This window comes from Anarrhichthys ocellatus, unplaced genomic scaffold (assembly GCF_004355925.1).
Source record: "Anarrhichthys ocellatus isolate YVR2014 unplaced genomic scaffold, GSC_Weel_1.0 scaffold1, whole genome shotgun sequence".
Classification (NCBI taxonomy): domain Eukaryota; kingdom Metazoa; phylum Chordata; class Actinopteri; order Perciformes; family Anarhichadidae; genus Anarrhichthys; species Anarrhichthys ocellatus.
The window spans coordinates 6280423-6306222 of NW_022280031.1; the positions used below are offsets into that span (position 1 = coordinate 6280423).

Sequence of the window (25800 nt, forward strand, 5' to 3'; positions counted from 1 at the left end):
CACACACACACACACACCCGCACACACGCACACACACACACACACACACTCAATAGTAAGAGTTTCTGAGGACAGCAACAGCAGATGCCCTGCTGTCATGTATTTCACGAACATTGTTTTTATGCAACTATGATAAACATATAAACAGAAATCTAAATCATCTTCCCATGTGCCCTCATCGACCCCCAGCCTCTGGAAGCAACTGATTTCTGTGTTTTTCCTCTTGGCACCTCTCTCTCCATTGTAGTGCTATTGCTGCAGGCTGAGCCGTGATGTCCCTCCTCCTTCTTCTCTCCAGTGAAAACACAGGACCACATGTCAGCTCTCAACAGCTATTAACATACACGCTAATTATCGCACAATTATGAATAGTGTGCATTATGCGGACTGAGCGGATGCGTTAATGTTTCTTGAAACGTGGTTTGTTAGCTGCATGCAATCTGTGCACAATCTTCTCACATCTCTTTATTTTTCTCCCCGGTAATTTTCAGCACAAATGCAACTCAAGTTAAGTCTTCTGAACAACCAGAGCCCACACATGCATGAAACATAAACAAAAAAAGTAGGTTCAACTTAACTAAAAGTTTTTTTTCAGAGTTTCTTACCCAACTTTGCTTCAGTTTGCTCCGGCTATCCTCAGCTCTCATGCGTCCTGTGAGTGCAGGAGGACCACGCAGCGCCACATTGTTACACCCCGCACCAGTAGTCTCCTCCCCGTCCAGTCCCAGTCCCAGCCTCCATCCCCCAGTCCCAGCACCGACCCGCAACAAGACCAGGGTGATCCCGAGACCTGCTACCCTTCAGGTGCTGCGACGCTGCAGGATCAAAAGTATCGATGAGCTGACCAAATGCTTGCTCGTGGCCAAATCGGCTGGTGGCTAGGTGACCATGTCATCAATGTGAATACTAACATGTCACCATTTGTATTAAGAGCCAAGATCTAAATACAGCAGAAAATCACATATATCAGTATATATAATGATTCGTTATTTTGGTTTCTATATTGTGGGTTTGATCATTATTTTCATTATTTGTGTCTTCTTTGATACTCTTATAATTCGTGGGTGAGATGTCATCACAAGCCAACGTGGTTTTTCAATATCACCAGCAAAATGTTTTTTTTTTAAATCCATCATTAAATTGAAGTTTGTTGTTACTTCTGCAGATAAACATTAAACAGTTTTCAGATATGAGATTGATAAAAGGGTCCTAACTTTCCTAACAAATATTAGTTATGAGATTCACTATTTGTTATAGATTTTTTGCATTAGATCGCACAGGAGTTGCTTTTATTGTGTTCAAATCCATTTGGGCTTTAAAATCTTTGCTGTCAATCAGCTCTTAAACTCTTTTAATTCAGGTCCAGGGGGATGTATTGCCTGTGAGACACCAACATCTACAAGATATGTACATTTTTAAATGAACACTTCCAACCTGAAATAAAAACATGATGAAACACTGTCTCTTACAGAAACATCAGCTTTCAACTAAACTCAGTGATGAAACTGCTGATGGTTTAACTCATCCGAGGCTCTGAACAATAGAGACATCGAAATGACACCAACTGCTAACCCCTGTGGAAGTGTGTCGCAACATTAGTGACATCAAATAATAACCAAGGAAAGCAACTGGAGGCATTCAACTTTTTATTTTCAATCAAATCAAAAAGACTGCTGTTGGTATGTTGGAAGATCTGAAGGAAAATATACACTGTATGTCTTTGAAGCAACCACTAACCTGGAAAAGCAACAAGCTCAGTGTTGAATTGTTTACATACAAGAAACTCTTTTAACTTTAATATGCAGAATCGCATCTCCCAATTACACAAACATAGACACAGTAGCATTGAAGATAAATACCTCTTTATGGTACATGTAAGACTCAAGACACACACACTCTCTCTCTGTCTCATGCATTCATACTGTACATGTGCGTTAATGGAACACCAAGTCCTTCCACCACACACACACACACATCTTCATCACAGCTGTCTGCAGTGTGTGGTGTGTGGTGGAGCTGACTGGTGCGCTGGCCCTTCAGACCTCAAAAAGCATTTTTATAAATCGATATATAATAATATCATGGAGGGAAGTGTTGTACAAGAGGACAACTGAGGTTTCAGACGGCAGCCACCTTCTTCTTGTATGTGGCCATCATCTTCTTGATCTCAGCTATCGCTTTCCCCGGGTTCAGGCCCTAAGAGGAAGACGAGACAGACGAGGAAAGAGCTGTAAGAATCTGCACAAACAGAGCACGTCGTCTGTATTTGAATGGCACGAGATATACATGAGCGGTGGCCTGCATCCGGCTGCAGATGTGTGCCGACGGGTTACCTTGGGACAGGTCTTGGTGCAGTTCATGATGGTGTGGCAGCGGTAGAGGGAGAACGGATCCTGCAGCTTGGACAGACGCTCCTCTGTGAATTCGTCTCGTGAGTCGATCATCCAACGATACGCCTGTGAGACAACAGGATGCGAGCCATGAACGCTTCATCTGTGTGGTTATTTTTTGTATGCAGGCTCAGAATTTAAATGTCCAGGTGCTCAGACACACACCTGCATCAGCACAGCAGGCCCGAGGTACTTGTCTCCGTTCCACCAGTAGCTGGGGCAGCTCGTACTGCAGCAGGCGCACAGGATACATTCGTACAGCCCGTCCTACACAGGAGAAAAGCAAGCAATGACATTTATTTTCATGTGACTTTTGAGGAGCACTGGAAAATGTTTTAGCAAAATAAAAAAATAAAAAGTGGTGTACCAGTTTCTGTCTGTCCTCCACAGTCTGCAGGTACTGCTCCTTCCCTTCGTTTGAGTCATCCTTCTTCTTCAGGTAGGGCTCAATAGACTTGTACTGTGCATAGAAGTTACTCATGTCCTGCAAACACAATACCAGTCAGCATTCAAATGTCAGAATAAAACTTCTTGCTGCAAACAATCCTAAAACTGAATTTGTTCACAAAACAATACATCAACAAAGAAGAAGTGGAAAGTGTCAACCTGATATCAATGTAATATTCAGTAATATGTCACATTTAGCATGTGGACCTTTACCCTTGAGTCTTTAAATCAAAATGATTATTTTAATCTAAGCAGCAACATAAACACTTGCAGTTGTTGCATATACACCAAATAGATCATGTATATATTTTCCAGAAAAATACAGAGACAACAAATGATTAAATGAAATGTTTATCCTATCTATTGGCATGTTTTGGCTACATTTGGTAAAACTAGTGGAGTAGAATCTGTTCAGTTAGCGCTGGTCCGTTCATGTTGTGGTGGATATTTACTCACAGGCACCAGGTCCTTGACCACATACATATGTGGAAGAGGGTAAATCTTAGTCGGCTTGCCAACGTTGGTGTCGATCTTGTTGAGGCATGCAAGTGTGTTTCCTCCATTAATGTTCATTGCACAGGATCCACAAATACCTGCATTCAAACAAAAACAGTAAAAGCTTTTAATGTCTGAGACGAGACAATCTCACAGAGTGTAATGACATATATTTGTTAATGTAGATTGTTATTTTCTGGTGGAAAAAAGAGAAGATGGTGCGGCATTATCTTTCAAATGGTAGGCATGAACGATTAATCACTGAAAAAGAAAATAAATCTACAGAGCACACTTGGTATTTTGCCTTAAATAAAGCAGGCTGCACCAACATAAACTGAAAAATTTGAGACTTTTCGAAGTTAATTCTAACCCAATAATTGACTACAACTACTACTTCTAATCATACATAATTATTGACCACATTTAATGATCATATTATCATCCAACGGCTCATTTGTAAAGCCTCCGAGTTACTGACCTTCTCTGCAGGAGCGGCGGAAGGTCAGAGTGGAGTCCATCTCATTTTTGATCTTGATCAGGGCGTCAAGAACCATCGGGCCACAGCTAAAGAAACAAACAAAACAAATCAAGAGTTTTGGACTGTTTTGGTTACAGCTGTATAGACAGTATAGACAGGAGGTAAGAGTCCCTAAGCTGAGTAGAGAACAGATGAAGGAAGAGGACTGGCTGTCAGAGCCACCGGATTTAAATCTACCTTCAGGCTGTTGTCAGTTTGTTAACCATGCCCTCTGTTTAATAAGAGATAAGCCTCCACCAGCGCAAGTGAACACGATCAGCTAATAGCAGCGATAATAAAAGGGACATATTCTGCAATATACATTATAAGAGATATCAGAGAGCAATCGGAGTCCTCTTCACCACACAAAAAATCTATTCACAAAGGTCCCAGATAATTGCCTGTTTGTGACTGTATGCTGGGTGTCAATTCATTTTAAACTCAACCTCCCCAGTTGTTTAACAAGTGGCCATAGAATACATGCAATAACACACTCCAAGGTGTCTTAGAATAGATAATAAAGGATTCAGCTTCACCTCTCCTATCATTTATGATACCAGGACACCTTGTTGTGACTTACTAGCTAATGACTGAGAACGCAGATTTACACAATGCAGCACATACAGTACTGGGCTTTCTGATGGCAGGGGGAAAAGCTGAAACACCTACGTGTTCAGGTCGATGTCATAGGTCTGCATGCGGGGTTTGTCTCCTGGAGTGTCTGGATCCCATCTGTATATCTGAAACTTCTTTACTCTGGGTTGAGCTGCCGGAGCCGCTGCTGTTTGGGCACACCGCACCGCCTGACAGCAGGGACCAGGGGGGAGAAAACATGATTATTTTGTTTGCATCACACACACACACTACTAGACACTAATAACACGACCTGCTCCTTTGACTACCTTTACTCTTATCCTCTAAATATCAGTGGATCATCTGGTGTTTAGTAACTCAAACATAACAAAGCAGTTTTTTGTTCGTTAAAGAACAAAACATTCCATTCAAATCATGATTTACTGATACCAGAAATCACAGTTCATCTTATGACACATTGCGGTGACATGGTTTGTCTGTTTATATTGAATGCAGTCCATAAAATATGTCAGACTGATTTACTTTAATTAGTTATGTTAACGAACAGGTACTATATAAAGTTAACTTTTCTATAATGAACTTAGCTGAAACATATTTACAAGTTGAACTCGTACCCTGCCATGTTTTGTGTTGACGTGGATATGAATCGTCTAAAGTGACAGTTCAAGCTAAACACACACCGGCTAATAAAGAAGACATTAACTCGTTATGTTACTGTTGAGTCAGTGTATCTACAGTACGGGCTAGCTAATTATTAGCTAGTAGTTGGACTACATTGCATAGACGGAGCCCTGTTGTAACGTCAGCTGTGATATGACGTTCCCTGAGCAAAGCGACGGCACAAACAGTAACTGACAATAACGGCTAATCGATACTGTTTATTTGTTCAAACGGCTTTCGACATACCACCAGTCCTGCGGGGGAGCGGAGCGCCAACACACCACAGCGGCTCAAGGACGTGAGACCACCAACCGACATTTTGGAGTTTCTCTGACCTCCACCGCCTGCTATCCCAGCAGCCACCGGGCGCTGCGTCACAACTCTTATGGAAGCGCGTGTTTTGTTGACCGACGTCTTCCGCCTCTAGATTCACATATGCACAAGAAGAGCGTGTTTTTTAATAGTTCGTTTGACTTGCTTGTGACAATTTGGTCGCGACTCCTCTTTCATTGTTTAATAACCCATAGTCATACATTTGCAATAATTCATTTGTTTTAATTATGACGCGGCACGCGGGTGTTTTCAACAAAACCCCGGGCGGAGCAGAGATACACGAAATGTCCGGGTTTTTAAATCGAACGAACCTAGTGCGCCTCTGTCAGTCGTATTACAGCATGGGAAACTGTGCTCACTAACAGTCTCTTTACAAGTGGAGCTGGGTTGAGGTCACTTAAATAGTATTTCCACTCTGTTAGAAAGCATCCTGTGTTGAAGTAGCTTACCTGGAGAACAGACAATGGTATTCCTGACGCTGTCTTGTTGGATCAGGAGCCGTGGACCTGACAGATATTGGAAAGTTCAAGACGTTCTCAAACATGCACGGGTAAGGACACGACTATTTCCTGGAGGAGAAGGTACTAAGCTGTTGCATGTTGTGATGTGTACCATGTTGTAGTCTGTGTGGTAATTAAATCAGAATCATTGTTTGAATATTTTATATATGTCGGTTGTGTAGAAATGACCTTTGCTGTTTGATTCGGTTAGAATCTAATATTGACATCATAATGATGGTCATTGTGTTTATGTCGGCTCCTCCAACAGCACTTTAGAGGCAGAAAGAACCGCTGCTACAGTCTGGCTGTGCGGGCGGTGAGGAGAGCTTTCGTCTACGCAACCACAGCTCGAAGGCTCAAGAAGCGCAACATGAGGACGGTGAGACTCTTTAAACTCGCATACAAATGTCCACTACAACAACAGACGCATGGCGGGCACATATGATTAGTATGCCTCACTTGTAAAGAGTCTTTGGGCAGTGTATGCTGTAGACAGTCACTGTGCAGCAGTTTTGCAGCCCTTTGCTGTATTTTAATACAACTGAAACCTATCAAAGAGTGGTAATAGTCTAGCTACTGATCGTGTGTACTAGTGCCCTAAAATACATTTGAAGTTACTCTAAATCGTTAAAGGAATGCTAATGTTTTCACCTCTTCATGTTCACTCCCAAACCATAACCTGTGTTTGGCGATGTAAGGTAGACTTAGGTTCATTTTTGAGGGTCACATGCCTCCAGTCTGTTCCAGCACTTATTAAAAGTTAGCTGTCCTTCCAATCCCAGTTGCAGAAGGGTGTATTCATTGTTCACAGAATGGGCATGTTGACTTCTTACAAAAATAATGATTGTATTTAATTGAGCAAAGTAATCAATATAACTTGTTGTGCTCTTATTTCTTCAGCTCTGGATCACACGCATTGCAGCAGCATCACGAGAGCACGGCATGAAGTATCCCGCCCTGATGCACAACCTCACCAAGGTCAGTTGTGCTGAATGTTACAGTATTGCATCAGTCCTGTCCACGTTCTTTGTGCTGGTTGTTCACTCTGTCTATATGTGACGTGTATCCTCCAAACAGACGAGCGTTCAGCTCAACCGACGTGTGATCAGTGATCTGGCGGTCACAGAACCTCGGTCATTCCTCTCGCTTGCAAAGCTGGCCCGGGCTCGGCAGCAGGAAGGCTTCCGTGCAGCGGTGGGCGACGGCAAAGAGCCTTCTGGTGTCTTCTCCCGTGTTGTTTTGCTACAGTAAATGACTTGCTACAGATTTCCAGTTATGTGGTTAAAAGAATGCTGGTGTTGGATTGTGGAGCTGTTCATGAAATGGTCAGTCAGGCACACACTCACCCCCTTTGCTTTACAGTTGTCATTCTCGTATAATAATATCAGACTCATTTCTTTAAATGGTTTTATTTTTGTGATACTTCATTAATCACAATACCAGAAGGGCTGCATGCTCAACGACCCACATAGCTGACCCAGGGTCTGGTCACATGATGAGACTGATGAGAGAAGACTATGACATTATGCCAGATCTGTGTCTCTGCCTGCACCGTGTATAATACAACATGGGACTCTCACATGGGTTAGCCCCACAAAGATGTAAAATATCCTTGTTAGGTAGATTTGAAACAGAATTGTCTACAGAGCAGCATCCCTGAAGAAGAAAAGGATGCGCTATGTTGCTCGAGGACACTCCAGCAGGACGGATGATTAATGTTGAAGTTCCTTGATCCCTGACCTTTTGAAATGCGGCTTCTCCACTCACTATGCTACCCTGCACCCATGCTGCTATTGTGTTGTCCTAAAGCAGTGCATCCCTGAAAACAGATCTGACAATTGTAAATGCCTTTTCCTTCTATTAGGGCCCTTGCTAACAATACTGATATTGGACAACTCCTGAATATAGTTGTAATTTATTTTCAGGTGACCCATTTCAAGTTAAGTTAAGAGTAAATTCAATGGTATTTTTGAAATTGTGCACTCTTATGTCATAATAAAGATATAATAATAATCCATGATAGCACCTGACATTAAACAGAATAGCAATAGTTTGTCCACAGACAGCCCTGCTTCTGCTCCATTCACGGATTTCAACCCAACACCTCCATCATGTGTGCCAGACTTTCCCAGCGATGCCTACATAATTCTCCACGACAGCTGTCCTGATTACCTCCAGTATCATAATACAGGAAGTGATTATTTATTTACACAAACCTCCTTGTGTTTCGCATATGCAACCTTTTGTTAAATTATGATTTCATGCAGATTGTGAGTTTTCAGGAGGTTGGGCAGAAGACTGACCCCAAGCTTTTTCATATGAGTTGTGTATCTGTGTAAATATATATTTTACCATTTATTGTGGTGATGTTATCCTCTGAATGTTTAGTTCATTAAACATTTTGATATATATCTTTGTCGTTCAGTCTTAATTCACTTCAAACATGTTACGGGTGTGGTTTTGAGAGATATCTTATTCTGGACTGGTCATTTGTAGTCCTTATGTTGGCTGTTATGTCCCTACAAATGTTCTATTTTTGTATAACCATGATCACACACACTATGCATAGAATCAAACTATTAGAGAACATGAAGACATAATCATCTTTATTCAATAAACCAGAGCTTTATGAGAAGCACCACTCTAAACATTCCCCCGATCCTAACATATACTCCCGATGAATGCTCACTTTAGTACAAAGCAAACATCACACCACCAATGACCTATGACTTACTAAACCAGAACCAGTCTGATGCAACCAAAAGAAAAATGGCTTTCCTTTAAATTGTACGCCTCGTGACCCTCTGCGGCTACCGTATCAATTTTGGGTGGGACTACATCAATGACCTCTACTGAAGACGGTTTTTGTACAGCCAATAGGAAGAAGAAGTACTTGTCACCAGCCAATCGTCGATGCAGTTATTCAAACCAATCCGTTCTCGCTGTCGCGCCTGCGCAGAAGGTTGCGGCATGAAACGCGTGTAGAGGAAGTGCGGTGACAGCTCTGGAGCAACTGCCAGCCTTTGCTCCTCACAGAACCGCCTAAACTGTGCTTTATTTATTCACGTCAAAATGTCGTGGCTGTTCGGCCTGAACAAGGGGCAGCCCGAGGTGCCTCCTGGTCTCCCGGTTCCGCCTCCACCACCTCCGCCGCCGGCCGGGGGCTCCAGCGGCGGCGGAGATAAACCCAAGGACAAATGGAGCAACTTCGATCCCACCGGGCTGGAGCGAGCTGCTCATGCGGCCAAGGAGCTCGATAAGTCCCGTAAGTGTTCTGCAGAGCCTTGTAGCTCAATGGAGCTTCCTCCTGATTATAACTAGGTTGTAGTCATGCTGCTCCAGCGTCCAGCTCCTCTCTGGCTCAGGGTGGTGGTCGCTCCAGTGATGTTACAGCTGAAATAATGAGGCCCACAGAATCTGTACATTTCCACATGCATGTCACCTTCGTGAAGCTGCTGGTGGCCTATGAGATCGACCCTGTGCTGCTCTCACCTTTCAAACTACTAGAGTGGGTTCAAAGGTCACCACCTTGCAATCTGGCTTGCAAAACACAAATTCCACTTGTTCCACGTGCATGTAGTGGTTCACCAAGTGTTTCTCTCTGGTTCTGTGTTCATGATGAAACATTTATCTGTTAAAGTATGAAAGGGAGTCATGATTCAGAGGCACACCATCATGGTACATTGATCACTGATCAATCAAGCCATCGTTCAGTCCTGAGTTGTTGCCTCTCCTCACTATCCAGGACATGCCAAAGAGGCTCTGGATTTGTCTCGGATGCAGGAGCAGACCACCCAGATGGAGCATCAGAGCAAAATGAAGGTACAGTAAATCAGCTGCAGGACGTCGGTGATTTTCCAGAGAATTAAGTTGATTTTGCCAGTTTTAGTTTCCATTAATAAAAATAATATGTTGCTTCCGGCGGCTGTGGCTCAGGGGGTACACTGTCCCCATTTCCAAGTGTCCTTAATCCGAGACACTGAATCCCAAGTTGCTCCCCGGGTGGTTTATAGCAGCTCCACTGCTCCTGAAGACACTTGGGAAGGGGTCAATGCAGAGGTCATATTCCATGTATGTAACGTATGTGTAAATAATGGAGCTGAGAGATGTAGTAGAGTTGAGTGTGAATACTTCCAATCTCTATTTTTAGTCTGTGCTGCAGTTTGAACATCAGAATTGTCAGCGACACAGCCAGTCGAGTATGAGAAATATTCGCCAGTTTTTAAATTTTAGTTTATCGTGTCGAAGTTAAACATTTGAGCAAACGGCGAGTAGAAAAAGTAGAAAATATTGCACATTATTTACTGGGTCAAATGCATATCAGTTGGAGCTTTATCTTTGTTCTGCATCTAGATAAAACCAGACACATTTTGATTTCCCAAGTCAGAGATCACTTCTCGTGATTGTTGATGATGCGTTTATACTTCTATCTTTTTAAAGACTTTCACAGCACAACCCAGTCGATCTTGCGGTTGCAGTGGATTTGAATGTTCACCAGTGTGTCTCTCGGGTTTATTAGATGTTTGTCATTCTTTTGTGCGCCTCTCTCAGGAGTACGAAGCAGCCGTTGAGCAGCTCAAAGGCGACCAGATACGAATCCATGCGGACGAGAGGAGGAAAACTGTTAACGAGGAGACCAAGCAGCATCAAGCGGTGAGAACAGAAAATTATTAGTATTTTAAGAATAATTGTAAGCATGCTGCAGCAATGAACTGGAACATTTTGAGTTGTACGGTTACAGCTGGTTGTTCTCTGCCTCGTTACAGAGAGCTCAGTTTCAAGATAAACTGGCCAGACAGCGATATGAGGACCAACTAAGGCAACAGGTGAGGTCATCTCCTAAATGTCAAGAATGAACTGCATTAGAATGAGACGCAGTACCGACATTCTTTTCCCTTTCTTTCAATAGCAAGCACTGAACGAGGACAACCTTCGCAAACAGGAGGAGTCTGTACAGAAACAGGAGGCCATGAGGAAATGTACCAGACTTCACCACTGACAGTCTTGTAGAAGCTTTTGAAGACGTTGAGCGGTGGTTTACATGTACTTGTTTATGTGTCGTGGGTTTTTATAGCGACGATAAACCACGAGATGGATCTGAGGCACAAGAATGAGCTCCTGCGTATAGAGGCCGAGACTAAAGCACGAGCCCGCGTGGAGCGAGAGAACGCCGATCTAATCCGCGAGCAGATCCGTCTGAAGGCTGCAGAACACAGACAGACCGTCCTGGAGTCCATCAAGTAAAGACGCACTGACATTTCACACTCTAGTTGTCATGATGGCGATTAGATAAAGTGTAATGATGGTTCTTGATCATGCAATGAACTGTTGCAACTAGTTGAATCTAAAGGTGTGAAGGGAGTTTTTGTTAGTATTTAACAGCAATTTCACTCAGTATAAATATAGTTTTATCTCATCTTATTCTAGAAGGTATCGGTTCTGTTTAAGTAAATGATTATTGGACAGTTCCATGTTGTAAATGCCCAAAAGACATGCTGACAGTTGACGTATGGTTGCTTTTAGGACTGCAGGTGCTGTGTTTGGAGAAGGATTCAGGGCCTTTGTGTCAGACTGGGACAAAGTGACCGCCACGGTGAGGCTTCTCTTTCCATCAGCAATCACTTTAGTGAATGGAATAAATACATACATACATTTTATAGCTGATGGAAGGACTAAATGCAACTAAATGATTTCTCCGAAATATCTCTTCTACAAAATACAAGTCAATTAGGTATAAAAGAACACAATATTTACAGATGCCTGTAGTTTACACTGACCGAAGCCTTTCTATTCATAAAGATGGTTTTCATTTTAACACATTAGATCTTTTAAGGCTCACAAATTCTGTTAAAAGCCGAATGGTATATAATAAAAAAATCCTTTTTTTGTAAACATATTTACATGTGCTAGTATTACACCATTGATGACGTCCTATATAGACAAAGAGTAACCATATATTTCCATTTAAATGTTTGGACTGTCGGTGAGGGCAAACCTGAAATCAGTTGTTTCTTATGATTCTCACAGCATACAGTATGAGGTTGTTGTGTAACTGTTTCATCACACCACCAGGTGGCAGGACTGACGCTTCTAGCTGTGGGAGTTTATTCCGCCCGAAATGCCACAGGGGTGGCGGGACGTTACATTGAGGCCCGGCTCGGGAAGCCGTCACTGGTGCGGGAAACGTCCCGGTTCACCGTCGCAGAAGCAATCAAGCATCCAATCAAGGTAGCCAATTAGCAATTGACCCTTTTGCTTATTTTGTCAAGTGCAGATTATAATATGCTAATTATCCTTTTTTTTTTTTTGTAAACTATTCAGACGACCAAGCGGCTGAAGAGCAAACCTCAGGATGCCCTCGAGGGAGTTGTGCTCAGTGTAAGTGGACGTCAAAGTCTTCCCAGAGGATGAAGCCAACAACCGCTTCATATAAATGCATTTTTCTATCTCTTAGCCTTCCCTGGAAGAGCGTGTACGTGATATCGCCATTGCAACAAGAAACACGAGGCAGAACAACGGCCTCTACAGGAACATCCTCATGTACGGCCCTCCAGGCACGGGCAAAACTCTCTTTGCTAAGGTATACCTGGGGACTGAACAATGACTGATGTAAACATTCACATATACAGAAAATTATGCTTTTTCTAACGGAGAGGCATTTATTTTTCTATCGAGTAGAAGCTGGCCGTGCATTCTGGGATGGACTATGCAATAATGACTGGTGGTGACGTGGCTCCAATGGGCCGTGACGGTGTGACAGCCATGCACAAAGTGTTTGACTGGGCGGGCACAAGTCGGCGCGGGTAGGCTACTTATTATTAACTTACAGATATACAAACCGCAATACTGTTCAGATATGATATCGAGAGATAAAGGTTATGGTGTGTTTTTATCCTGTTACAGACTTCTTCTGTTTGTTGACGAAGCTGATGCGTTCCTTCGCAAGAGATCCACTGTAAGTCTGCATGCATTTCATTTTCCAGAAACCATGTTTCCTACCCTTTAAACTCCTCTTAACATGACGTCTTTGCTCTTGTTCTTTTGTAGGAGAAGATCAGTGAGGACCTGAGAGCCACTTTGAATGCATTCTTGTATCGTACTGGAGAGCAGAGCAGCAAGTAAAATAATATTTACATTTGTACAAATTAAACCTTAAATGTGTGTTACACTTCACTTCATTTTTACCTATAAAACCTCGCCTACGTCTCTAAGCTGCTTGATTTCTGTGTTTTTCTGTCAGGTTCATGCTGGTGTTGGCCAGTAACCAACCAGAGCAGTTTGACTGGGCCATAAACGACCGCATAGACGAAATAGTGAACTTTGCTCTGCCTGGTCCTGATGAGAGGGAGAGGCTGGTGCGGTTGTACTTTGACAAATATGTGCTGGAGCCTGCCACAGGAGGGAGGCAGTGAGTACAATCTTCAGAAACACAGCTGTTCAGATAGACCACTGCACACTAGGGATGCATAGAATCAAATTGCATTCAGGCTAGCTAAACTGTGGTAAAATCATTTACTAATCGATCTGTTTGTGTGCAGGAGGATGAAGCTGGCACAGTTCGACTATGGTCAGAAGTGCTCTGAGATAGCAAAGCGGACAGGAGGCATGTCAGGAAGAGAGATCTCTAAGCTGGGTGTGGCCTGGCAGGTACGTTCCCTGTAGTCTTTGTGAATCCATAGCAGTAAAAAATGCACTGTCAATCTTAATTTCACAATTCTTTACTACAAGATTTTCATCTTCGTGATTTAAATCAATGTATGGAACAGATGTGTTGACTCTTGTTCTCTTGTAGGCGGCAGCATATTCCTCTGAAGATGGCGTCCTGACGGAGGCTATGATTGATGCTCGGGTTGATGACGCTGTCAAGCAACACATTCAGAAGATGGACTGGCTGCATGGAGATGTGGAGGCTCAGGCCAAGACCCTTACTCCTCCCCCAGCTGGAGCGACAGTCAGTGGAGGCAAAATGGGCTTCACTCTGCCCCTCAGTGAGGCACCTGAGGCACAGCAGGTGATCGCCCCAGTCCTCGAGGTGGAAACAAAACAAGAAGGTGAAAATACACCACCTCCTTCAGACATCAATGACCAGTCAGCAGAAGGCAAAAGTGCCACCGCAGCTGGACAGGACTGGGAAGATGCTGCCAAAGCAACGGAGAGTTTAGCCCAGCCTGCTGCCCCCACTGACAGCGACGGCAAGATGGAAAAGGAAGACAAAACTGGATCTTCTCCTCCTAAGGATGGAACTCCAGTTTAAGCTGTAGATGCAGAGTGGCCTGCATTAGAAAGATTAGTGTCCTGCCTCTTTAACTAGTCTGGTAGATTATATCTGAAAGACTGTTGGACCGTCTGTGACGGAGGATGAGTTCAGCAGGTCGGGGGCAGATAATCAATTAACTTAACAAAACACAAATGACGCCTGAGACTCTTTGATTCTACTAATGTATACATTGTAAAAGTGTACTTTACAGAATGTGTGTCTGTAATGACAGTATGTAAGTGTTGTGCACAGTGTGTCTCTGTTGAAATGATTAAATGGATTTGTGTTTTTATAAACAGCAGAAGTTCTGATGTTTGTAGAATACAGTTGCTTTATATGATACAAGCTGTGGCTTGGATTTGAGTTTAAGATGCTTGAATAATCAACCGACAGTGAAGATAAGTCACATTTGAAGAGTCAGTGCCTCTATTAGTATAACCCTACAAAACCATTTTTAAAATCCTCGCAATGACATAGTCAAGCATTATAAATATGTATGTACGGTTTTGAAAGACAGGTTATTGCAGCAAAATACATAACGGTAGAGGTGCAAGCAGAGAGGAGGGGTTACAATTGGAAGAGGTCCTATAGAAAATCATATATGGTTATACCATATGGGTTTCCATATTTCACAGTAATGGTCGAGGGCTTCAGGAAGCTTCTTCTGCAAAGTCAAGGGCATGAAGCTGTCCTTGGTTTTAAATAGGCTCCATGATAAAGCTCTATATGACATTATAGGATGCCTGCATGTACACATGTACTATGTTCAAGTTCTCACACATAACCAAACAATTTGTAGTTTAACTCAGCTTGAAAAGCAATTAATTGCTAGAAGTAATACTCCTTCAATGAAAAACCGTGAAGTGGAATGCAGTGGAGGTCAAAGAAGACAAAGAAAAGAATCTGTGGTTCTGCTTCGATACTAATACTTCATTCTTAAAATCACAAAACGGCCAACAAATATCAAAAACTAAGAATATTTGGACTCAATCAGACCTTCAAAGACTATTTGGTTATTTAAAAAACAACACCACACTCTGTAACTATTGAATTTATTCCTCATTTCATCTTTATGTGTCATTAACATTATGGTACACATCTTAATTGATGTGCAGCATGTTCCCCCTGGAGTCCTCCGTGTGTAACCAACTCCTTTGTGTTACTGAATTTGGGCATCCATGACCAGAAACCCACACCTGGAAAGAAAGAGGGGAAACTGGGCTGATGAAAGGCTCCTAAATGTGTGTTTCTGTGTGTGCAAGGAGGAGGGATACATTACATGAATTTAGTGGAGGTAGTGAAAAATCGGAATGGTAGTTAAAGGAGAAAAAACATCTAATTACGATGAGTGAGGAAAGTGATTATTTAACTACTCAGACAAGCTATTATTACAAGAAGAGATGAATGGGAGGGAAAAGAAGGCACTTAAGAGGCCATTTATTTTGCACCTGGTCTGTCAATGACACCTTCTTTTACCCAACACAAAACGGATGAAAGGTTTTAACTGTGGTGTCCAATCTGTAACTGATGATGTGGAACTTATTTGATTAAAATTTCACTGTTTCCTTTGAGGACAGAGTCCTCACGATAAGCCGTGGAAGAGATAAGCCGTGTATCCCAGAATGGGTTAAGGTTATGTAAAATCATTTTTGGAAAAATTAGGGCAAGGTTTTCTTCTTTGAATTCTCCTTTCCATACATCACAGGCCACAAACACAACCTTTTCTGTACAGCAAAGTATGATTGCTGTGACATCATGTCAGGCTGGAAACTTTCACTTACAAGAATGTTAAATATATAAAGGTATTATGTACTGTAAATCACTGCAAAGTTCCTTTCTTTGGAAACCCCTAAGCTTTCCCCATATGCAAGTTTAGTTTCATTTGACTTTACTCACCATTCATTTGGTTTTCTCTCTCATATTTGAGCCGTGAGTGCCAAATCCTTTCCAGCCACTGCAAGAACAAGCTGATGCAGAGGCCCAAGAGCAGTCCGACTATCACGTTCATCTCCTGCCACGTCATGTTGTCACTTAAAACGGAGTTTTCTCTGGAGTCCATGGACTGGGCCCCATTATATGAAATGACATGATATACGTGATGCCTGCAACAGAGTGGGAAGATTAGCACAGTAGAGACAAAGATAAACCCATGATGAAAGACATATACCAAAATCTAATATATTCACACCCCTTTAGTCTATTTGTAGTTTCAATAGAAAAACAGTCAAATATTCAGAATTTAACAAAAACAGCGTTGTTTGCGTAATAATGTATTTTTAATCAGATACATTTTACATGAGTTTTATGAGCTTAAGAAAGAGATATAATAACTACATGTGTTGTATAATAACACAGATTAGCAGAGGTGTTAAGCCACCCTGATCCATGTGGTCAATTAAATTACTGATCTGACCTTTCATATATATATATATATATAAATTCCACAGTCTTACAAATATTAGGAATACAAAAATCAAAAAACTGAGTGTCTATAATATCATTAATAGTGCATCTCTAAGTGCAGGTTTATCACCATATTGGCACAATGTAAGAACAACTCCATTACAGTGTTTGTAACAGCAGCAGATTGCTGACAACCCCAGACAACAGGGGTTTGACAGGCCCCGGGTTAGAACCACAGGCATCACCTGAAGATACGTGCTCCAATCCGTCTGCATCAGCAGCACACAGTCCGAACAGCTCTTACTCACACAGACAGAGAGTTACTCACTGAGAAGTGATATTCTGAGCGGAAAGCCATGACAGAAACACCCGGGGTTCATGACGAGGAGTCATGAACGCTGGGTGAATTCAGGCTTATTGAGCCTGTTTGGAGCTCACTGTCCAGTCAGATTAACAGCAACTCAACAGCAGCCATCAAATAAAGTTGAGGAAGATGAGCGTGGAGTTTGTTTCCCTTTACCACAACACAACATCAGGTCTCGTGCAGTAACAGCTGGATTGTACTTTACCTCCCGCAGGTGCACGCGCACACGCCGTCCTCCCCTCGCACTAACGGTAAGATAAAGTTGTGAAAGCGGTCAAAAAGCGCGTTCATGTCCGTCAGAAACGTCTGTCTGGAAGAAATCAAAAGTAGCACGACGCTGCACACCCAGACACTGTAGACGACTAATTAAAGGACTGTGTGGAGAAGACACGTTTAGATAAATGATATAACTGCTCTCATCGCGTGTCCTTCAGTCCTACAGCTCTCAGCACCACCGGAGAGTCGGTGATGTTAACCAGTCACAGGCCTCAACACGTCGTAATAAACGAAATGACTTGTCATGGTTACTTTTTTCTAACCAACAGTCGCTTAACGTTACTAATGAAATGTTTCAGGATAGTTTAAGTTAAGACAAAGCCCCATTATATCTGACAACGCCTAAGATAAACCTTACATTTAACGTTATACTTATGTACATTATTTATTTTTAGCGTTACTATTATTTTATGCATATTCATGTGAAATATAAAATAATCCAAGCTGCACTTGGTCCTGTATTAAAGCTAAATTAAACATGAAAATAAGCAGGTGCTTCTATCTGCCCTGTAAGCTATCACAGTGAGCTTGATTGGTTAATTGATGTAACTGAACGCTAATAGTTTTGTGTATCAATACTCATTTTACATCACAAAGCAAATAAAGAGTCGCGACACGTTTCTTAGAGATGTTTCTTTCTTTAGAGGATTCATATGTACATACAGAAAAATCAGGCACTCTGAGCTGAGCTCGCAGTTCGCAAATAATTACAATGCTTGAATTCGTTAACATTTACAAAAGGAAAAATAAGTACTATGCCCTGAAAAACAGCATATCTGACTTTAAATAAGAATCAACACATTATATGGGAGGAGAGCCTCAGAGAGGTCTAGGTTTGGTTATTCATTATCAGCCCACTTTAACAGAATCCAAACTAGTCTACAACACATGGTTGCACAAAAAAAAACAAAAAAAAACACGCATTCAGTTCAAATAATACTCCTGCTGACCCCCAGAAACACATTTACACTGTCCGAAGTCAGGAATAAAAATCTGACAAATATGCTTAAATGAATTACAATTATATATCATCTGGAGAAAACTAAAATCATCATTAATATGCTGCACTGAACAAAAAGAGAGGAGCAGTTGTTGAATCAGGGGTGGGGGTGTTATGGCTCTCCCTGAGGAGACATGGTTGAGTGATTTCACTGGACTGGGATGGAGGGAGGACCTTGATCCGCAGAAATAAAGGCAGAGTGAGAGCAGCATGTCCGTCCTCTGCATAGAGGAGAAACTCATCACCAATATGTCCAACAGCAGCCATTTGTTAGGTCCTAACCCAAAGCTGTGTGTGTGTGTAAGTGTGGCTGTGTAGGCACACAATGTGTATGGACTCTTCTGTAGAGGACTGAGGAGTAACAAGTGTGTGTGTGTGTGTGTGTGTGTGTGTGTGTGTGTGTGTGTCTCCATATACTACTGTTTGATTGCTTGTAATCCGAGACTGTGTTTATTGCAAAATGTCTATCGTATATCAGTAGAAACAGACGGTGTGAAGAAAAGGCCTGTTGCTCTTCTCCTCAAACTCCTGTATGAGCTCATCCATCTCATCCTCCATGTCCTCAGTGTGCTGGATCTGCAGGGGCGGAGGAGGAACACATTAAAAACACAACTCATTAGCACCGATGAACTCTAATCAATCTGCACACCATGTTTTAACCTTTTTGTAGCATTTTCATTATGTGACCACTGAAGCGCCCATTATGGAAATATACTGCAGGGCAGATTATGTCTACTTAAAAGACCATTTTATTCAGATTACTTTCAAATGCATCCTTTTTTCACTATTCAACCACAGTGTCATGAATGACTTTGGTAACAGAATGTCTGTACTATGCCCTCAGTGTGATCAACCGCATTTAAGAATCCCAGGAGGAGACACTCACACATTGACACAGCTCACAGATGAGGAAGGCGCCCAGCGTGGCTTCCTCGTGGTTATCCTGAATGTCTACATTAATGACGTGAACAGGCTGCAGAGTCTCCTGCTCTCTTGAATTCAGATCTGGGGAGCAACAACAGACGAAAGAGAAATTGTGTGCCACACAATCAGAAGTGTTTGGAGTAAAAACTTGTTCTGCATACAAATAATTGTGGGGCAAGTATGAAATCAGTACTTGCAAGAGGCTCTGAGTGACTATATTCATTCAGTGATTTAACATTTCTTATGAGAAGCCTCACCCTCCAGCACTTGGTCATAGACTCTCTCTTCGCAGGTGATGACCAGGTCGAACTTGTCCTTGCAGTTTTGAAAGCGCTCCGGCTTTGATTTGATGCGCTTGTTGCGGTCCAGCATGTGCAGGATGCCATTCTGTGTGTATCTGAAGAGGTAGGAGGTCAAGGAACAAAGCAGGAGCGAGAGAAACACTTCCAAGGTAACACAACACATCAACACATAACACTATCAGAGAAAGGATTTCAACGAATAGAACACTGAAAAATACCAAAAACCACAGTAAGACTGTCTGAAACTGAAATAGTAAGATATTAGTTTGTCTGAATGAGGCTGCGTATTTTGTTTGCATTGTGGAGTAAACACTTGAACGGCATCAAGTGTTATAATTAGATGAACTGCAGCAACCTCTAGTGGTGTCTGGAGAAACTACCAACTGACATTTCAGGGCGATGCCAGTAAATGTTAACGGGCCATTCTGATACTGGCCAGCAGACGTGTGTGATCCTTAATACAGATGTTATGTTCTGTCCAATATTCCTACACGTTTCTAAAATGTATCCAAAATAAGTCTGTTGCTCTGTCACTACATGGCCATACACAAGACATTGCCAAATATATAAATAAAAAAAAAAGACCAACCACCATGGTGAATTGTCTACAATAATAGACTATATTTTGAAGACATCCATGCAAAGTTGCAAGAATACAACACATGATTGCAGTAATAGTTGCATAGAGGCAGCATGTACATCTCCTATTCACAATACATTCAGATTTACAGAGCAGCTGGTTTACAATTCAGTAAAGACAACCTACCGTGGGTTGGCAAAATTTACACCTGAAATACAGTAAAATAAATAAGTAAAACGTTGGTTAGACATCAAAAGCCTGAACTAGTCCTACATTTAGCCTCGTCATTAATTAAACGAAGCAACTATCTGAAGAATAATTAGAGGTATTCGAGGACTAAAAGAAGCCTTAAAATATTTAACATTAAACTGGTAATAGAAACATGTTTTTTTTTTACTTTGTCAAGCAAAAACAGCTCCACCTATCAGCACTTATTTACAGGAACAATAGGTTTGATGAACACAAAGTTTCTGAGACAATTTACTCACGTGGAAAGAAAATGCGGTTGAAATCACTCACTATTACAATGTTTATGTCTCTTACAGGCTTCTTGACGTTTGCATTGACAAACTTTGGTTAATGTCCTACTTCAGTCTGTTGTCTACGTGTCACCACTGTTCTTCTTTGCTCATAGAGTTCTCTCCTGTGGTCAGATTTCTGCATACTTTCGCCCGACAGTTATACAGAATGAATTACTGATGCACCAGCGCTTCAGTTAAACAATTAAAGACAAGTGAGTCTACCGATCTGGAGTTACTCAAGCTGCAAAAATATGTTGTAAAAATGGGAAAAGATTCATATTGAAAACAGGGAAACTGCACTTGCAAGGAAGAACAGTGGTACCATGAAAACCCCTGTAAATACAGACATTCAACAATATAAACTAAGGTTTTAATAGTATCATTTTAAATCCGATTGCCTCAACAAAAACTCATGATCTTCACCAAATTTCACTTGCTGTTGTATTGCAATGTGCACCCCCGTATATCATGGGCTTCATAACGCATACATCCGTAACACATTTTAAAACCCCTGCATGTGATTTACTCATCGTTGCAGTCCCGTCTGCTGTGCCGTTCAAACGCCATCCCTAATATCTAAACACCACACACGTACCGTGTGTCTACTTATCTGGCTTCCACAATACAGTGTGAACGTGCGTGTGTGGAAATGTGAGTGAGAAGGGGGGGATACAGTTCCTTGTCCTTGCGGACCAAGTCGTTGTACATCTGTATATATGTTGTTTTGAAGTCGTAGACATTTGGTTTATCCGGGGCAGGACCGGGTAGCTTCACGTGAGACCCCGTCCCAAATGAACGCACTTCAAATCCACGTTTGCTGCAAAGATGAAAAAAGGACAAGATAATAAATTACATACCAAATCTGGAATAAACATTGGACACAAGAAAACACAAGAGCAGAATGCATCAGCGCCTAAAGTATAAGGGTAACCAATTAGGTCAGATTTTCAAATTGCCTCCTCAAAAACAAGATATAAATTAAATGTATAACATGGTCCGGTTTATGTCACAGAAATCATTGCACACCAAAAGTGCAGAGGGCCATTTCACCTCGTCTCCCACTACATAAGAGATTCACTTTAGTTCACCATTTGGGTGACTGTCACCGAGAGGCTTCTTGGCCTGTGGATCAGTCTGTAGACAGAGATGCGCTGCTTTCAGATAACAAAATAAACAGCCACTAGGGAGTGAGCGCAAGTCTGAAATGTCCCGACACACACCGTCGGTATAAAAACTAATAACTCTCCGCATTCTTTCTCAATGGTGTGTGAATAAAGAGTACAGGTCACAGCTGGTAAAAACACACGATGTTGCACAAGCTGCAGTTGCTCCCTTCCGGATTATTCCCTACAGGGGGCACTCTCGTCAACATGTGGGAGAAGAAAAATAAAAAAGAAACTTGGGCCGGTCTCTTGAAAAGCGTTCAATCTGTGTGAAAACTACATTGGTGTGAATATTCACTTCAGGTAAACGCAAACCTGAAACATAGTCAGAAAACAGCGTTTTAAAGCACGCAGTAGCCCCTGTGTGACGCTCGAAAGGAGCGAGTCCATTGTTAGCCGCGGATGAGGCCCGACGGACCGTCTGTTTGTCGGTCTGTCACCGTGTCAGCGTCACTCGTGACCGGCTCACAAACGGCTCAACACCGCTCAAAGACCGGCTTCACTTCGTGGTGGGTTTTGTTCCTTTTGTTTTCCTTCCCGGCGGCTCGTCTTTACCTGAGGATACTGTGCGCTTCCATACTGCGGTTCTGGTTGCTCGAGCACACAACCGCTACACGCAGCGGGTGGCTCGGCATTGCGACTCTCCGGCTGACCACTAACCCGAGACACGAGCGGTCACAAACTACACGGATGTCGTGAGTTCGATCCCTGTAAGAAAAACAAACAAGACAAACCCCTGTTGGTACACTAAATAAGAAAACGTTTTCGAGTACAAATACTGTGCGATTTGCTCGTCTTCTTATGATGCAGGAAGTTAAAATGGCGGCGACCCGTTGGTGTGCAACGGCTTTATGAAGTGATGTAATTTGAGGGCGGAGCTTCCTCTCTGTAACGCGGAAACATGTAGCGACGCTGACGTGACGTCAGTAAATAGAAAATTATTTTGAATAATATGATTTGCCTCGAAAGGCATGTTTTTTTTTACTATATTCAAAGTGGCCATGAGAACACCCAGAGCATTTACCAAATATAGGAGCACATTGTGATTCCTAATGAAGGGTGAAAGAAGTAAATACTGAACCTTCTGCCCAAACAAAGGAGTGCAAAATGCAAAATACATCATCGGAATACTTAAACTTATAAATGAAGCACTATGTAGAATAAAAGGTAAATGATGTACATTGAAATAACCTCTTAACTAATATAGCCTACAAGTTGACGTGTTTACAGTGTTGTAGGTACACATGGTGCTGATTTTGATGATAATTTTTCCCTTTCATTTGTGTTCTTTACCAACATTTTTGAGTTTAGTTCGTATTGGTATCTTTATCCATATATCAGTAGTATTAGTAGAAAAAGTAGAAGTGACAACTGCATGTTTTCACTCTTTCATATATCATAAAATCTACCTCTGTGAGTTTGATAAGGTTGCATACATTCCCCAGCATTCATGTGGATGATACTGCATCTGCACAGTGTATATAATAGCAGTATGTTTTGTTTGTTTGTTTAACTATGTCACATTGTGCTTTAGTGTGTAGATTCTTCCCACTGGACTTATTCATTGATCCATCTTATGTACGATGATGTATGATGGTATGATGTATACCTTGAGATTACATCATTTTCAAACCACTATATCAGTTCAACCATCCAGAAACACACAGACCTCAGATCAAGCCCCAGTGACTGACCTGCATCAGACAGCTATAAGGAGGGTTTATATTCTGAATTCCTGTCTGTTGTTGATCCTTGAAAATTGTCCAAGAATGTAAGGATGCACACATGCACACACTGTCTATCACACAAGGAGAAAAACAAGGACAGCTGTACAGTATTACAAATGACCTCATGGTACTTTATTCACTGACAGCAGGACATACATGCATTATAACTCAAGATGTTTGTCACAGTGGAGATTGTACTCCAGATTGTATTGCCCTTCACAAAATGGTACAAATACATACTGGAGGCAAAAGCAAAAACAGAAGATGGGATGGTTTAGTCAAGTAGATACAAAATAAATTCAGTAATGTTTTATTTTCCTGTGTCACAGCAAGGACAGCACACGTCTGGACACTTTCACAGGCTGCACATTTAGCAAAAATTGCTGTTTCTGATGCACTAAAAGCCATTTCATCATTTCATTAATTGTATTGCTGTATAAATGCTGCCAGCATTCAGATTGACAGACTCGATCACAAACAAACCCTGAACAAAAACACAACACAGTAAACTACTGGATGATAGTAAATGCAGGTTATCAGTACTTTTGGTTCAGTGCATCCTCGCAGAGGTTGACATGGCATGTTATTTGCAGAGCCACAGTAGTTTGTGCTTTAATTCAGTCATAACGGGATGTGTATATCAGTATGTGGCTGATTGAAAAGTAAGTATTAGTGACAGTGAGTTGATGATTGTGAGATTAGATATGGTCATCATGGAGGTTAAATGGACGCTGTTTTATTTAACAGTGACGCCAACATCAGTGACGTGAGTGAGTGTGGTAGTAAGTGGGCTGTGTCGTGGGGCTCATGATGTTTTCTGTGATGTACGCCACCAGCAAGCAGATGATGACCAGCATCACGCAAATAGCTCCCCCAACCGTTGTCATGGCAATCACAATGTCCTGCATCCCAGATGGCGGCAGGGTGAACTCCACACAGTCCCGCTGGTCTGCTTTCTGAGCTGCATCGGAGCGGACCAGGGAGCGCAGGCAGATGCGGTAGGGGATGGTCTCATGCAGCTCAGTCAGGAGGAAATCCCTGCAGCCAGATCCAAGATGGACACCAGCACACTCAAACTGAGTATAGCTTCCATTCCACCAGCAGCTTAACTCGTAGCCGCCCCGCCTGTGGCGTCGGCCACTGAAAACAGTGTTTGATCGAAGAGTTTCCTCTCTCGTTGAATTTGTCCCTGGATCCCCACTGCTCGTCTGACCGGCTGCAGCCTCCTTTGTCTTTATGTCTGGGCCGGTAGTTGAGGATTCTCCCTCACGGGTCCACTGTAACAGTACGCTGCCGTTGACGAGGATATTTGCCACCAGATTCCCCAAAGACACCACTGTCCTGCAGTCTCCCTTATGACACTTGTACCCAGACAGTGTGTATCGAAAACACAGCTGCCCCCCGATGCCTCCCTCGGTCACTCGGTAGGCACACAGTGGTGACACCCCGTCCTCCGGGCTCCAGGTTAACGCCCTGCCAGATCTTTCAGATATCACAGTAGTAACATCACTAGTGTTGAGAGAGGAGCTATTCACATGACCTGTTACCTCTTTTAGCTTTGGCGATGGCCTACTTTTGTAGAGGTGATTGCCATAGTTAGAACTAATGTTAGTCTGTTTTAGCCAGTTTTGGGTCCCCAAATGATTCCTGCCTCTAACCTCTGATGTTGTTGTTGTTGTTGATGATGCAGAGCTGCTGCCATGCAATCTGTGGGACCCAGCTGTCTGGTGTAATGTGCAGAGCAGTAGTGCCGATAAGGCGAGCAGTGATGGTCGTTGTTGGCTTTTCATCTCACGTCGAATTATTTTCTCTCACAGTGGATCAGACGGGCGATGGTACACGGCGGGTTGATGTCTGCCATAAGATCAGCTCTGCCTCAGCGCACACGATGAAATCCATGCGAACCAGCACGGCTCGTCCATGGGCGAGAGGAGCGGGTATACATCTGCGGCAGAAATAACATTTAGTCACGCGGCCGTCCAGTCAGCAAGAGATCCGTGTATGACCTTGGATAAGCTTGCAGGATGAAGTTATTGAAGCCTAAACGGCGATACAAGTCATCTCAGTGCAGCTTTCGACTCACAGGCATTTATAAAAAATCACTTACTGGTTTCGGTGGGACGAGAGGAGCCCGGCTATCGTGCCATCAAGACCCGCTTCTTCCTGCCTGGCTCGTCGTAAAGGCTTTGATGCCTGTGGTGCTCGAGTGTACGTAGAGGAGCGCGCGGCGCGATGTGCTTGGGAGCGTGGGTGCGTGCACAAAAATATTTGTAGTCATCAACAGTCAGTTGTGAGTCATCATCCCACACAGTGCTTCAGGTGTCTGTCAATAACGGAGACAACAAGC

The 25800-nt window shown here is 42.5% G+C and overlaps 7 protein-coding genes across 8 annotated transcripts in view; 2 read left to right on the top strand and 5 right to left on the bottom strand.

The window, feature by feature from the left end:
* Nucleotides 1-693, bottom strand: part of mfap2 (microfibril associated protein 2) — a 5483-nt gene extending 4790 nt beyond the window's left edge. For both annotated transcript variants that reach the window (XM_031879923.1, XM_031879758.1), the window contains exon 1: nt 606-693. The gene's annotated coding sequence lies outside the window, so the exon portion shown is untranslated. The remainder of the gene's footprint in view (nt 1-605) is intronic.
* A 940-nt stretch (nt 694-1633) lies between these two features.
* Nucleotides 1634-5455, bottom strand: sdhb (succinate dehydrogenase complex, subunit B, iron sulfur (Ip)). Its single transcript, XM_031878329.1, has 8 exons — nt 5350-5455; nt 4519-4652; nt 3811-3896; nt 3294-3430; nt 2758-2874; nt 2556-2657; nt 2334-2456; nt 1634-2196 (listed from the first exon to the last, which is right to left on the bottom strand). The coding sequence occupies exons 1-8, from the start codon at nt 5419-5421 to the stop codon at nt 2119-2121; spliced, it is 849 nt and encodes a 282-aa protein (XP_031734189.1). The 5' UTR covers nt 5422-5455; the 3' UTR covers nt 1634-2118.
* Nucleotides 5456-5727: 272 nt separating this feature from the next.
* Nucleotides 5728-8643, top strand: mrpl20 (mitochondrial ribosomal protein L20). Its single transcript, XM_031838276.1, has 4 exons — nt 5728-5986; nt 6205-6315; nt 6837-6914; nt 7014-8643. The coding sequence occupies exons 1-4, from the start codon at nt 5900-5902 to the stop codon at nt 7185-7187; spliced, it is 450 nt and encodes a 149-aa protein (XP_031694136.1). The 5' UTR covers nt 5728-5899; the 3' UTR covers nt 7188-8643.
* A 245-nt stretch (nt 8644-8888) lies between these two features.
* On the top strand, nt 8889-14492 carry atad3 (ATPase family AAA domain containing 3). Its single transcript, XM_031874741.1, has 16 exons — nt 8889-9201; nt 9682-9758; nt 10488-10589; nt 10703-10762; nt 10846-10915; nt 11011-11176; nt 11460-11529; nt 12009-12164; nt 12258-12314; nt 12391-12516; nt 12615-12739; nt 12840-12891; nt 12984-13054; nt 13177-13344; nt 13475-13583; nt 13729-14492. The coding sequence occupies exons 1-16, from the start codon at nt 9009-9011 to the stop codon at nt 14188-14190; spliced, it is 2064 nt and encodes a 687-aa protein (XP_031730601.1). The 5' UTR covers nt 8889-9008; the 3' UTR covers nt 14191-14492.
* A 787-nt stretch (nt 14493-15279) lies between these two features.
* LOC116376857 (transmembrane protein 240) lies at nt 15280-17557 on the bottom strand. Its single transcript, XM_031838384.1, has 3 exons — nt 17166-17557; nt 16090-16295; nt 15280-15389 (listed from the first exon to the last, which is right to left on the bottom strand). The coding sequence occupies exons 1-3, from the start codon at nt 17249-17251 to the stop codon at nt 15280-15282; spliced, it is 402 nt and encodes a 133-aa protein (XP_031694244.1). The 5' UTR covers nt 17252-17557.
* Nucleotides 17558-17858: 301 nt separating this feature from the next.
* On the bottom strand, nt 17859-22582 carry ssu72 (SSU72 homolog, RNA polymerase II CTD phosphatase). The gene is made up of 5 exons (XM_031879176.1): nt 22282-22582; nt 21237-21380; nt 19418-19557; nt 19123-19241; nt 17859-18812 (listed from the first exon to the last, which is right to left on the bottom strand). The coding sequence occupies exons 1-5, from the start codon at nt 22359-22361 to the stop codon at nt 18711-18713; spliced, it is 585 nt and encodes a 194-aa protein (XP_031735036.1). The 5' UTR covers nt 22362-22582; the 3' UTR covers nt 17859-18710.
* Nucleotides 22583-23563: 981 nt separating this feature from the next.
* On the bottom strand, nt 23564-25777 carry fndc10 (fibronectin type III domain containing 10). Its single transcript, XM_031877454.1, has 2 exons — nt 25561-25777; nt 23564-25398 (listed from the first exon to the last, which is right to left on the bottom strand). The coding sequence occupies exon 2, from the start codon at nt 25241-25243 to the stop codon at nt 24212-24214; it is 1032 nt and encodes a 343-aa protein (XP_031733314.1). The 5' UTR covers nt 25244-25398; nt 25561-25777; the 3' UTR covers nt 23564-24211.
* Between the last annotated feature and the right edge of the window lie 23 nt (nt 25778-25800).